Source organism: Carlito syrichta, unplaced genomic scaffold (genome assembly GCF_000164805.1).
Source record: "Carlito syrichta isolate Samal-C Ts95f unplaced genomic scaffold, Tarsius_syrichta-2.0.1 Scaffold308650, whole genome shotgun sequence".
NCBI classification, from domain to species: Eukaryota; Metazoa; Chordata; class Mammalia; order Primates; family Tarsiidae; genus Carlito; species Carlito syrichta.
Window position 1 is genome coordinate 35,071 of NW_007252746.1, and position 12,870 is coordinate 47,940.

Genomic DNA, 12,870 nt, shown 5'->3' on the forward strand with positions numbered 1-12,870 from the left:
CAAAAAAAAAAAAAAAAAAAGCCCACATGGACCAGGCAAAGCGCTTAGCATTGAACTTGTTTGGAAGTTGGCACCTAGAGGAGTTGTTTTGTTGTTTTGGAGAGAACACGACCAGCACTAGGCGGGATGGGGTGTGAAGAACAGCAGAGCGGCTCCAGGGCAGGCGGCCGCAGACACAAGCTTGGCTCTAGTCCACCTGGCTCCCATCCCCGCTCCGGGTCCCACAGAGCTGCAGGGTCTCAGGCAAGTCCCCTGCCATTCTCAGCTGTGACTTCTGTGTGTGTTTGAGGGGGCCCACTGCAGTAGCTATGTCATGAGACTGAATTCCTGCAAAGTGCTTGGTACGGTGTCTGGCAGGTGGCAAATATTGACGTAAGTTTTGGTTATAGTGGTCGTTTTTTTCCTTACAGCAATGCACAGTTCTGCAGAAGTCTGAGTGGACTCAGCTGGCTCCTTTGCCCCAGGTCACCAAGGCCAAAATCAAGGTGTTGGCCACCTGGGCTCTTTCTGAGGCCCTGGGACAGTCTTCCTCCAGGCCCTTCAGGCTGACAGCAGAATTTAGTTCCATGCAATTATGGAATGGAGGCCACCCCTTTCTTGCCAGCTGTCACTGGAGGCCATCCTCAGCTTCGAGGCTGTCCCTACCCACAAACCGTAGCTTGTGTCCCCTCCGTCTTCAAAACCAGCAATAGTGAATTGAGTTCTTCTGCTTGAAAACTCCCTGGCCTCCCCTTCTGACTCTTCCTTCCAACTCTAGCCAGAGAAAGTTCTCTGTTTTTAAGGGCTTGTGTGGTTGGATTAGCCCCAGTGGATAATCCAGAACAATCTCCTTGTTTCAAAGTCACCAATTAGTCATCTTCATTCTATCTACACCATCCCTTTCGCCATGTAATGTAGCACATTCCCAGGTTTCAGGAATCAGGATGTGGGCATCTTTGAGGGAACATTCTGTCAACCATGGTTATTACCACCTCTTACCTAGACTCCAGTCATGGAGAGAGAGGTGGCAGTATGGGATTTTGAAGTTTTTTAGAGGAATCAGAAGGGTCACTGCCGAGGCAGTGGAGAAGATGGCGGGTGAGCTGGGCGGGTGATGCTGCCATGCGCATTCACTGCGGGCTCGCTTTGTCAGGTACGGGTCTGTGTATGTTAACTTGTGCTAACTCATTTAATTCTTAGAACAACCCGACGAGATAGGGTCTATTATTTCCCCATTTTACAGATGAGAAGGTTGCAGCTCAGACAGACCGAGGGCCTGCGCATGGTCACACATGAAGGATATAGAGGGCTAGGATTCAGGCTCAGGTTGCTGGGACCGTGTGGGAAGGAAAGGGTTCAGGAAAAAAGGCCTTCAGGATGGGGGCGTGGGCCGAGGATGACTGGTAGCTGCTGTCATGGGCACGCATTGCTGCTTGCTGTTTCAGCTTGGGGTTCTTCCCAGCGCCTGGGCACTCACCACTCAGGACACATGAGACTCCCCACACCCCAGATTTGCACTAACTCTGGGAGCCCCCAGATACACCCATGAGCCAGCATCTTCTAGAGGGCTTGCCAGCCTCAGAACTCCCCTGGGAAGCTGGGGAGGCTCCAGCCAACAGAAGCGGTGCAGATAGCCACTCCCAGACCCGCTGACTCACCAAAGCCCTGGGCATTTCCTCACATCCTTATTCTTTTGAAAACCCCAGTTTTTCTGCTTCTGCATTACGTCCCTTTCCTGAGGCAGGGACAAGGCTAAGAGTGGAGAGTGGGATGACCAGAGGCCAAAGGTAAAAAGAAATATGATTAAACACATGCATGCCAGGCACGGTGGTGTGTGCCTGTAGTTCTAGCTACTGGGGAGGCTGTGGCAGGAGGATCGCTTGAGCCCAGGAGGTCAAGGCTGCAGTAAGCTATGAGCATGCCTGTGAGTAGCCACCGCACTCCAGCCAGGGAAACCTAGCAAAGCCCTGTGTCTAAAAAGTAATAACACACACATGTGTGCACACACTAGTTAATTTTAAAAATGTTATTCTGCCACACTGAAGATTTCGCCAAGCAGTACCATTTGTCAGTCCTTTGAGGAACTGCTGATCAAACTCATTTTTGCAGCATAGGAAGCAGCCTCAGAGAGGTAGACACACTTGCCCCAGGCTGCACCGCAGGAAAGTAGCAGAGGTGGAACTTGAACTCAAGGCTTTCTAACCAGAGCCCATCCCTTTGTTCATAATAAGTGAGTATTTTGGCATCTGCTACATGGGCTAACATATACTTCTAGGTGTATATCTCACTTAATCTTCACTGCAAACAAGTGAGGGCTATTCTGTCATTATCCCCGTTTACAGATGAGGAAACAGAGGTTCCAAGGGAATGGGTCATGTGCCCGAGGTCAAGTCATTAGGAAACAGGAGGGCTGGACTCTGAGCCTAGGCACCCACCTGGAAAGGGGTCTCATCATCACCGCACCTGCCGGCCACCCGCACTCCTGCCTCTGACAACAATCTCAAATGTCCCGCCGGGGAGGTTATGGTCTGAGAGTGGGCAAGTGATTTCCAGATGGTGCAAGCTTGAGAACTGGGGAGTTCCAGATGGCATTTTTGAGCCTGGCAGCAGCTTCTCAGGGAGGCTTCCTCAAAGCACAGAGAGGATGTTCTTTGACAGTGGCTACTCTAAGATTCAGTGTCTTGTAGACTCTCTGTGCTTTAGTAAGATATTTAAATACAGGAGGCCATTCACAAATGCCTTTGCTTCTGTATTCACTTCCACTTCCTCCTCTCTCATTCTTTTTTTTTTGAGTTGGAGTCTCACTCTGTCACCCAGGCTGGAGGGCAGTGTCCGCTCCCAGCCACTGCAGCCTCGACCTGCTGGGCTCCAGCGATCCTTCCGCCTCAGCAGCCCTCCGAGGAACTGGAACTACAGGCGCGCGCTACCACGCCCCGCTAATTTTTGATTTTATATAGAGATGAGGTCTCGCCAAGTTGCCCAGTCTCGAACCCGCAGGTTCAGGAAACCCACTCACCTCAGCCTCCCAAAGCACTGGGATTACAGGCTGAGCCACTGAGCCCGGCATCCTCTCTCATTCTTAAATCATTCTCCTCCATACAAGTCAAGGATGCAATTTTTGGAATTATCTTAGGTTCAAATTCTGACACCGCCATAGGCCAGCATCTTGGCTTTGGGTGAGTTGTTTTACCTTCCTTTAAAAAAAAATCTGATAAAATACACACAACATAAAATGTATCATCTTAATCATGTTTAAGTGTACAGTTCAATAGTGTTAATTATATTCACATTGTTGTGCAACCAATACAATATTCAGAACGTTTTCAGCTTCCAAAACCGGAACTCTATATCCATAAAAAACAACTCCCTATTCCCCTGCCCCCAGCCTGTGGCAACCACAATTCTTCTTTCTGTTTCTATGTCCTTTAATAAGATTAACCATCAAGTGGGATCATACAATATGTACTTTGTGACTGCTTTATTTCACTTAGCGCAAAGTCCTCGAGTTTATCTATGTTGTAGCATGTGTCAGAATTTCTACTTATTATTTGTTTGTTTATATTTGAGTTGGAGTCTATCCCCCAAGCTGGAGTGCAGTGGCAGGATCACAACTACCAGAGCCTTGACCTGCTGGACTCAGATGATCCTTCCACCTAAGCCTCCTGAGTAGCTGGGACTTCAGGGGGGCACTGCCATGCCCAGATACTTTTTGATTTATTGTAGAGACAAGATCTTGCCAAGTTGCCCAGGCTGGTCTCGAACGCTGGGCTCAGGCAATCCTCTTGCCTCTGCCTCCCAAAGTGCTGGGATTACAGGCGTGAGCCACTGCACCCAGCCAGAATTTCTTTCCTTTTAGAAGCTGAATAATATTCCATTGCACATCTAGACTGCATTTTGTCTCTTTACTCATTTATCACTGGACACTTTTGGCTCTTGCAAATGATGCTGCTATGAACTTGTGTGTATAAATCTCTCTTTGAGACTCTGCTTTCAACTACTTTGAATATATGCCCAGAAGGGGAATTGCTGGATCACATGGTAGTTCTATTTTTAATATTTTGAGGAACTGCCATATTATTTCTCAAGGTGGCCGCCCCATTTTACATTCCCAGCAGGAGTTCATGAGGGTTCACTGCCTCTACGTCCTCACCAACACTTAGTGTGTTTTTTGATAGTAGCCATCCTAATGGGTATGAAGTTGTATCTCATTGTGCTTTTGATTTATATTCCTAATGATTAGTGATGTTCAACATCTTTTCATAGCCTTATTGGCCATTTGTATATTCCCCTTGGAGAAATGTCTGTTCAAGTCCTTCGTACATTTTAAACAGGACTATTTTGTTTTTGTTGTTGATGGGTTGTAGGAGCTCTTGTTAGAGATATGAACCTCTTTTCAGATATATGATTGTAGATATCTCCTCCCATTTCATAGATTGCCTTTTCATTGTGTGGATTATATCCTTTAATACATGGAAGTTATTTTTTCTTTTTTTTTTTTTTTGAGTTGGAGTCTCACTCTGTCGCCCAGACTGGAGTGCAGTGGCACGCTCCTGGCCACCGCAGCCTCGACCTGCTGGACTCCGGCAATCCCTCCTCCTTGGCCTTCCAAGTAGCTGGAACTACAGGTGTGCGCTACCACACCCGGCTAATTTTTTATTTATTGTAGAGATGAGGTCTTGCCAAGTTGCCCTGGTGAGTCTCGAACCCGTGAACTCAGGCAATTCACTCGCCTCGGCCTCCCAAAGTGCTGGGATTACAGGCTGAGCCACAAAGCCCGGCCGCAAGTTCTTAATTGTAATGGAATACAATTTATTAATATTCACCTTTTTTTGCCTGTGCTTTTAGTGTCATAGCCAAGAAGCCATGGCCACATCCAATGCCATGAAGCTTTTCCTCTATGTTCTTTTAAGAGTTTTCTAGTTTTAGCTCTTGTGTGTAGGTCTTTGATCTGTTGTTTTACTCTTTTACATGTGGATATCCAGTTTTCCCAGCATCATTTGTTGAAAAGACTAAGTTTTCTGCAGCACTAATCACCATGGCAAAAACATGGAACCACCCATGCTGCCCAACAACATTGAACTGGATTTTTAAAAATGTGGTACATATACACGATGGAATATTACACAGCCATAAAGAAAAGCAAAATTATGGACTCTGCAGCAACATGGATGGATTTAGAGTCTATCATACTCAGTGATTTATCACAGAAACAAAGAACTAAGTACTACATGTTCTCACTCATAAGCGGACCCTAAACATTTACCATAATACAAAGAGAAAGGAATTGCAGTAATGGGTGGGGGGGCATATAACATCAATAAGTGTACCTCATCTCAAACCAGGTGAAGTGGGGACCACAGGGAGGCCCAAATTTTACCTGCATGATGACCACTTGTATACCTAATGCTGAATTGTACCCCACATCTTTTAAATAAAAAAAATTTAAAAGACTGTCTTTTCCCCCAGTTGAATAGTCTTGACACCTTTGTCAAAAACATTTGACCAGCCGGGCTCGGTGGCTCAGCCTGTAATCCCGTGCTTTGGGAGGCTGAGGTGAGTGGATTGCCTGAGCCCGCAGGTTTGAGACCTGCCTGGGCAACTTGGCGAGACCTCATCTCTACAATAAATAAAAAATTAGCCAGGCGTGGTAATGTGCACCTGTAGTTCCAGCTACTTGGAAGGCTGAGTGGAAGGATCGCTAGAGCCCAGCAGGTCGAGGCTGCGGTGGCCGGGAGTGGCCACTGCACTCCAGTCTGGGCGACTGAGTGAGACTCCAACTCAAAAAAACAAAACAAAACAAAACAAAAAACAAAAAACGCTTGACCATATGTGAGAAGGTTTATTTCTAGCCTTTTTATTCAAGTTCACTGTTCTCTATGTCTGGCATAAAGACCAGTACCACACAATTTCAGTTATTCTAGCTTTTTAATAACTTTTGAAGCCAGGAAGTGGTTCCTCCAACTTTGTTCATCTTTTTCAAGATTGTTTTGGCTATTGGGGGTCCCTTTGCAATTCCATGTGAATTTCAGGATGAATTTTTCTATCTCTGAAAAAGAAAATGCCATTGGAATTTTGATAGTGATTGCATGAAATCTGTAATGGCTTTGGGTAGAATGGATGTTCTAACAATATTAAGTCTTCCAATCCATGAGCATGGAATGTCTGTCCATTTGCTTGTGTTTTATTTCATTTCTTTCAGCAACATTTTATAGTTTTCACTATATAAGTCTTTTGCTTCCTTGATTAAGCTTATTCCTAATTTTTAAAAAATTTTTGATGCTATTGTAAATAGCATTTGTAAATTGTTTTCTTTTCTTTTTTTTTTGAGTCAGAGTCTCACTGTTACTCAGGCTGGAGAGCAGTGGCATGCTCATGGTCACCACAGTCTCAACCTGCTGGGCTCAGGCGACCCTTCTGCCTCAGCCTTCCAAGTAGCTGAAACTATAGGCACGCACCACCATCCTCTGCTAATTTTTTTATTTATCTTAGAGACAAGGTCTCACCAAGTTGCCCAGGCTGGTCTCAAACCCCTGGACTCAGGCAGTCCTCTCGCCTCAGCCTCCCAAAGTGTGGGGATTACAGGCTTGAGCCATTGCACCTGGCTGTAAATTGTTTTCTTAACTTACTTTTTGGATTGTTCATTGTTAGTGTAGAGAAATGTCACTAATTTTTTGTGAGTTGATTTTATATCCTACAACATTACTGAATTCATTTACTGATTCTTTTTTTTTTTGAGTTGTGGTCTCTCTCTGTTACCCAGGACTGGAGTGCAGTGGCAAAATCATGGCTCACCACAGCTTTGAACTCCTGTGCTCAAGCAATCCTCTCTCCTCAGCCTTCCAAGTAGCTAGGACTACAAGCACACACCTCCACACCTGGCTAATTTTTCTTTTCTTTCTTTCATTCTTTTTTTTTTTTTTTCATAGAGGTGAGTTATCACTATGTTGCCCAGGCTGGTCTTGAACTCTTGGGTTTAAGTGGTCCTCCGGCCTTGGACTCCTAAAGTGCTGGAATTATAGGCATGAGCCACTGTACGTGGCATCTCATTTATTAGTTCTAACAGGGTTGTTTTGTGTGGAACTTTTAGGACTTTCTACATATAAAATCATGCTGAGAACAGAAATAATTTGACATCTGAGATATTTTGAAAGCTTTTCATTTCTTTCTTTTCTTTTCTTTTCTTTTTTTTTTTTTTTGCCTAATTGCTCTGGCTAGGACTCCCAGTGCTATGTTGAATAGAACTGGAGAGAATCTTTCACCTTTGAGTTGATGTTAGCAGTGGGCTTTTCATATAAGGATGGCTTTTATTATGTTGAGATAGTTTTCTTCTGTTCCTAGTTTGTTGAGTGTTTTTATCATGAAAGAGTACTGAAGCCGGGCTCGGAAGGATCACTGGAGCCCAGCAGGTTGATGCTGCAGTGGCCGACTCAAAAAAAAAAAAGAGTACTGAATGTTGTCAAATGCTTTTTTCTCCATCAGTTGGGATGATCCTGTGTTTTTTCCCCTTCATTTAGTAAATGTGATAGTTTACATTGATCTATTTTCATATGTTGAACCATCCTTGCATTCCTTTTTTTTTTTCCCTGAGTTGAAGTCTCATTCTGTCACCCAGACTGGAGTGCAGTGGCCGCTCCCGGCCACCGCAGCCTCGACCAGCTAGGCTCCGGCGATCCTTCCGCCTCAGCCTTCCAAGTAGCTGGAACTACAGGCACACACTACCACACCTGGCTAATTTTTGATTTATTGTAGAGATGAGGTCTCGCCAAGTTGCCCAGGCAGGTCTCGAACCCGCGGGCTCAGGCAGTCCACTCACCTCAGCCTCCCAAAGTACATCCTTGCATTCTGTGAATAAATCCCACTTGGTCATGGCATATAATTGTTTTAATGAGCTGTTGAATTCTGTTTGCTGATATTATGTTGAAGATTTTTGCATCAATATTTGTCATGGATATTGATTTGTAGTTTTCTTGTGATGTCTTTGTCTGGTTTTAGTGTCAGAGTAATGAGCCTCTCACTTCACCTTTTGAGTCTCAGCTTCTTCATGATAGATGGGATAATAGTAGAACTCCTTGTAAAGGGCTATTGTGTAGATTAAATAAGGGAGTGAACACAGTGTGCTTTGGCAGGTCCCAGTTCACAGGACACTCTCAAAATATGTTAGCAGCTAATAATAATAATAATAATAAAATGTATCTCATAGTGAGACACCACATTAGGGTGTATCTTATACCTTCAGCCTGTGATAGCAACTGAGCTTCTCACCAATATGAGTTTTTTTGCAAATGTCTGAATATGGGAAGAGTGGCACTGGGCAGTCCTCAGAAACTCTCCCTTGGCCTAATGTGGGGCAGAGGACTGTCCTCTTTTGTGGCTTCACCCAAAACCTCTTGCTTGCTTTGATTTCTTAATCACAGTATGACAGCTTTTGAGGAGCTGAAAGTGAGAGGACTTGGGAAGAGAAAAAGAAAATGCAACATGTAGACTTTATCTCTGATGGGCTATCAAGGGAACATAGAGTACAGAGAAATGTGATCAGTAGCAATGGAGATGGTGAAGATGATGTGGGTAGCATTTCCCAAGGAGCTAGTGTGTTTTCATGTTTATTTAACAGACTTTTTAAAAACAGCTTTGGGTTCACAAAAAAGTGAGTGGCTAATACAGAGAGTTCTCACATATCCCACCCCCTTCTCCCACCACACACACACACACACACACACACACACACACACACACACACACACAACACACACGCACACACACACTATTCCCCTATTATTGACATCTGACGTTACTGCGGTACATTTGTTACAATTGATGAATACTAATATATTATTATCAACTAAAGCCCATAGTTTACATTAGGGTTCGCTCTTTGTATTATAAAGTCCTATGGGTTTTGACATAGTCATAATGTCACGTGTCCGCCGTGACCATGTCATACAGAAGAGTGTCACTGCCCTATACCGTCCGGTGCTCTGCCTCGTCAACCCTCCCATCTCCCCTCCACCACCCCCCCACCGCAGCCACAAATCTTTCATTAGTTTTATATTTTTCAAAATTTCATATAGTTTGAACAACGCCATGTGTAATACTTTTAGATTAGCTCTTTTCACTAAACGATATGCAGTTAAGTTTCTTCCATGTCTTTTTGTGACTTGATAGCTCGTTTCTTTCTATCGTTAACTAATATTGTATTGTATGGATGTACCACAGTATGTTTATTCGTTCACCTTTTGAAGGACATCTTGGTTGCTTCCAGTTTTGGGCAATTATGAATAAAGATGCTATAAATATGTATCCAAAATAAATAAGTTTTAAAACTCAACAATAAGAAAAAAGACAACCCAAATTAAAAATGGGCAAAAAGTATTACCAGATACCTCACCAAAGAAGATATACAGATGGCAGCTGGGCATGGTGGCATACATCTGTAGTCCCAGCTACTTGGCAGGCTGAAGTGGAAGGATCACTTGAACCCAGGAGTTTGAGGCTGCAGTGAGCTATGATTGTACCACTTCACTCTGATGTGGGAGACAGAGAGAGACCCTGTGGCAAGTAAGCATATGAAAAACTGCTATCATAATTCACTTGTCTGTTTTTCCTTGCAGTCCTATCAGATTTTCCCTTGTGTGTTTCTGCACATGGAATACCTTTCTATTTTTCTTCTTTAGCCTGTTGATGGATTACATTAATCAATTTTTGAAGGTCAAACTAATATTGAATACCTGGAATAAATCCCACTTGGTTGTGGGGTATGATTCTTTTTATACATTGTTGGATTCTGTTTGTTAATATCTTATTGAAGATTTTACATCTGTGTGAGAAATATTGGCTTATAGTTTTCCCTTCTTGTGATGTCTTTATCTGGTTCGAGTATTAGGATGATATTGACCTCATAGAATGAGTTAGGAATTATTCCCTGTCTTTCTGTTTCCTGGAAGAGATTTTAGGGCGCTGGTATTTCTTCCTAAAGTGTTTGCTAGAATTCACCAGTGAGTCCATCTGGGCTCACTTTCTATCTAGTTTATAGACAGAAAGTAGTTCACAATATTCCTTTATTATCCTTCACTATACATGGGCCTAGGAGGGATGGCCTCGCTTTCATGTCTGATTTTAGTAATTTGTGTTTTCTCCATTTTTTTCTTGGTTAGCCTACAGGTTTGCCAACTATCTTGAACTTTCCAAAAAAGTTTTGGTGTCTTTGATTCTCTCCGTTTTCCTGTTTTCGATTTCATTCATTTGTGCTCTCATTTTTATTTCTGTTCTTCTGTGTTGTCGGGCTTATATTGCCCCTCTTTCTCTAGTTTCCAAAGCGGGGAGCTTTGATTATTGATTGTTTATCTTTTTTCTTTTCTTGTGTATGCACTCAAGGCTATAAATTTCTCTTTAAGTGGTGCTTTAACTGCATCCCACAAATTTTGTCGAGTTGTATTTTCATTTAGTTAAGATAATTTTTCATTTCTCTTGAGACTTCTTCCTTGACCCACGTGTTATTTAGAAGTCTGTTTTTTTAATCTCCAAATATTCTGCCATTTCCCAGCTAGCTTTTGGTTACTGGTTTCTAGATTAATTCTGCTGTGGTCTGAGAGCTTACTTTGCATGATTTCTGTTCTTTTAAACTCACTGAGATGAGTTTTATAGCCCAGAATGTGGTATTTCTTGGTGAGTGTTCCATGTGAACTTGAGAAGAATGTGTATCTTGTTGCTGGGTTACGTATTCTATAAATTTACATTAATCCCATTGATTGATGGTGCTGTACAGTTCAGTTATATCTTTACTAATTTTCTGCCTGCCAGATGTGTTTCTGACAGAGGGGTGTTGGAGTCTCAGCTATCATAGTTCACTTGTCTATTTTTCCTTGCAGTTCTATCGGGTTTTGCTTTGTGTGTTTCTGCACTCTTTTATTAGGTGTATATGCATTGAGGATCGTAATGTATTCTTGGAGAGTTGACTTCTTTATCATTATTTAATGCTTCTCTTTATCCCTGACAATGTTTCTTGTTCTGAAATCTCTCCCTTGTCTGCAATTAATATAGCTACTCTGGTTTCTTTTGTGTTTTTATATTTTGGGTGCCAAAGTGTTTGGTAGAAACCTACAAAGTAGGTAAGGCATAGACATCTGACTCAGGCAAACCTGGCTCCAAGCCAGGCTCGTCAATCTGAGTGACATGGGATAAATCCAATCATTCTGTTCCACAGTTTCCTCATCTACAAAATGGGGAACTATCTCCTGATTCTTGTGAAGATGAAATGGGACAGTGCAGTAAAGCACTTAGCAAATTTCCCAGCCTGTAATGCTTAATTAATATATGTTATTGCTCTATGTTACATATCACTGTATTTGATTATTACTGTGGACTATTGGTTCTTATGATATTATGGGACTTGAGATGTCCAGGTGCAAGTACTTTAGTAGGAGGGTGAGATGGGACACTCCGAGAAGATAAACTTAGAAAATAATCGCAAAGTCTCAGGCTGGAGAGGATGTCTGTATTCAGAACCCCTAAAAGAATAGGACACCAGTGTGCCCCACGGCTCACAGTTGGGACATTGCCCATCATCCCTCCAGGGCCCTGTGGCCAGGGGAGCGTGGTGGTGTTACCTCCCCTGCGCTGCGCCCTGCTCAGTCTTCCCATTAAAGTGAAATGACATTGGCGCTTCTGTCCTCCACTGCCAGCTCACAGACACGCAGGCGGGGCACCTCTCCTTCGGGGAAAAGTGTCCCACCAAGACCCCTTTTGAAAAGTAGGCCATCTTTGGTTAGACAAATTCCGAGTCACTTTTAAGAAGCAACAGAAATAACTAGCCGCACGGGAAGACGTTCCTTGTATACCAAGGTTTATAAAAGGTAGTTATAAAACCATGAATGTATGGGGTGACTCATTGTGTTTAAACTTTTTTTTTAGAAGAATGTAAGCATAGACAAAGCCTGGAAGAATGTGAACCACAGTGTTCCTGGGGAATGGGGTTACATGTGGGCATAAGGTCTCCTGTTTTCTCTTGTTCTCATTTTCTGCAATAGTAAGAAAAGCATGCTATTTTAAAAATAATCGAAAGCCAGGTGAGTACAGCAAATGAATAAAGACACCCTCTTAACTCGTCATACCCTGTTCCATGAATGTGGCTTTTCCTTGCGGGAACATGACAGTCGCCGCTCACAGATTGGCCTCTGTGGCTGTATTGGGCCCTCTCGCTTTCGGTCCTGCCACGAGGACCACCATTCAGGCACCTGTGTGGGGGCTGGGAAATGGAAAATAGCTGATTCCCCAGCCAAACATTTGCCCAGGAAGATGCCCCAAGTTCCCTTTCCCTAGTGTTGCCTGAGTCCTCCCCCAGCCACTGGGGTACCTGTCGCCAGGTCTGGAGTCAGACAGAGCACACGCCTCGGCTCCTTCCTGCACTAGCTGTGTGTCCTGGGCAAGTTGCTTAACCTCTCCGACCCTCAGCGTACTCTTAAAATGAGGAGTGTGGCGCCGATCTGGCGCCGTGACACAGGTAAGCACTCGGCACATTCCGGCCCCCAGGAGCACGAGTAAACATCCGAGGCTGTGCCGCCTTCGTTTTCATGGCCACGGCTGTCCCTCCCCGTTTCAGTCTCCGGACGTCGACAACCACCACGCGCTCATCGAGTTCAGCGAGGCGGAGGGCAGCTTCGTGCTCCAGGACTTCAACTCCCGCCACGGCACGTTTGTCAACGAGTGCCACGTGCAGAATGTGGCCGTGAAGCTCACGCCGGGAGACGTCCTGCGGTTCGGGTCTGCGGGGCTGACCTACGAACTGGTCGTCGAAAACTCCCCGCCGGTGAGTCCGGGCCGCGGCGGGGCGGGGCCAGTGCAGGCGCGGGGCGGGGGTCGCTCGGTGTTCCCGCGGCGGAGCCGGGACGCGACCCC

The 12,870-nt window shown here is 44.4% G+C and overlaps 1 protein-coding gene across 1 annotated transcript in view; it reads left to right on the forward strand.

Moving 5' to 3' along the window:
* LOC103267973 (forkhead-associated domain-containing protein 1-like) overlaps nt 1–12,870 on the forward strand; it is a gene marked incomplete at its 3' end in the record, with an annotated part of 83,596 nt that overhangs the window by 13,422 nt on the left and 57,304 nt on the right. The window contains exon 3 of the mRNA XM_021716262.1: nt 12,575–12,781. Within this exon, the coding sequence (XP_021571937.1) occupies nt 12,575–12,781 (207 nt within the window). The remainder of the gene's footprint in view (nt 1–12,574; nt 12,782–12,870) is intronic.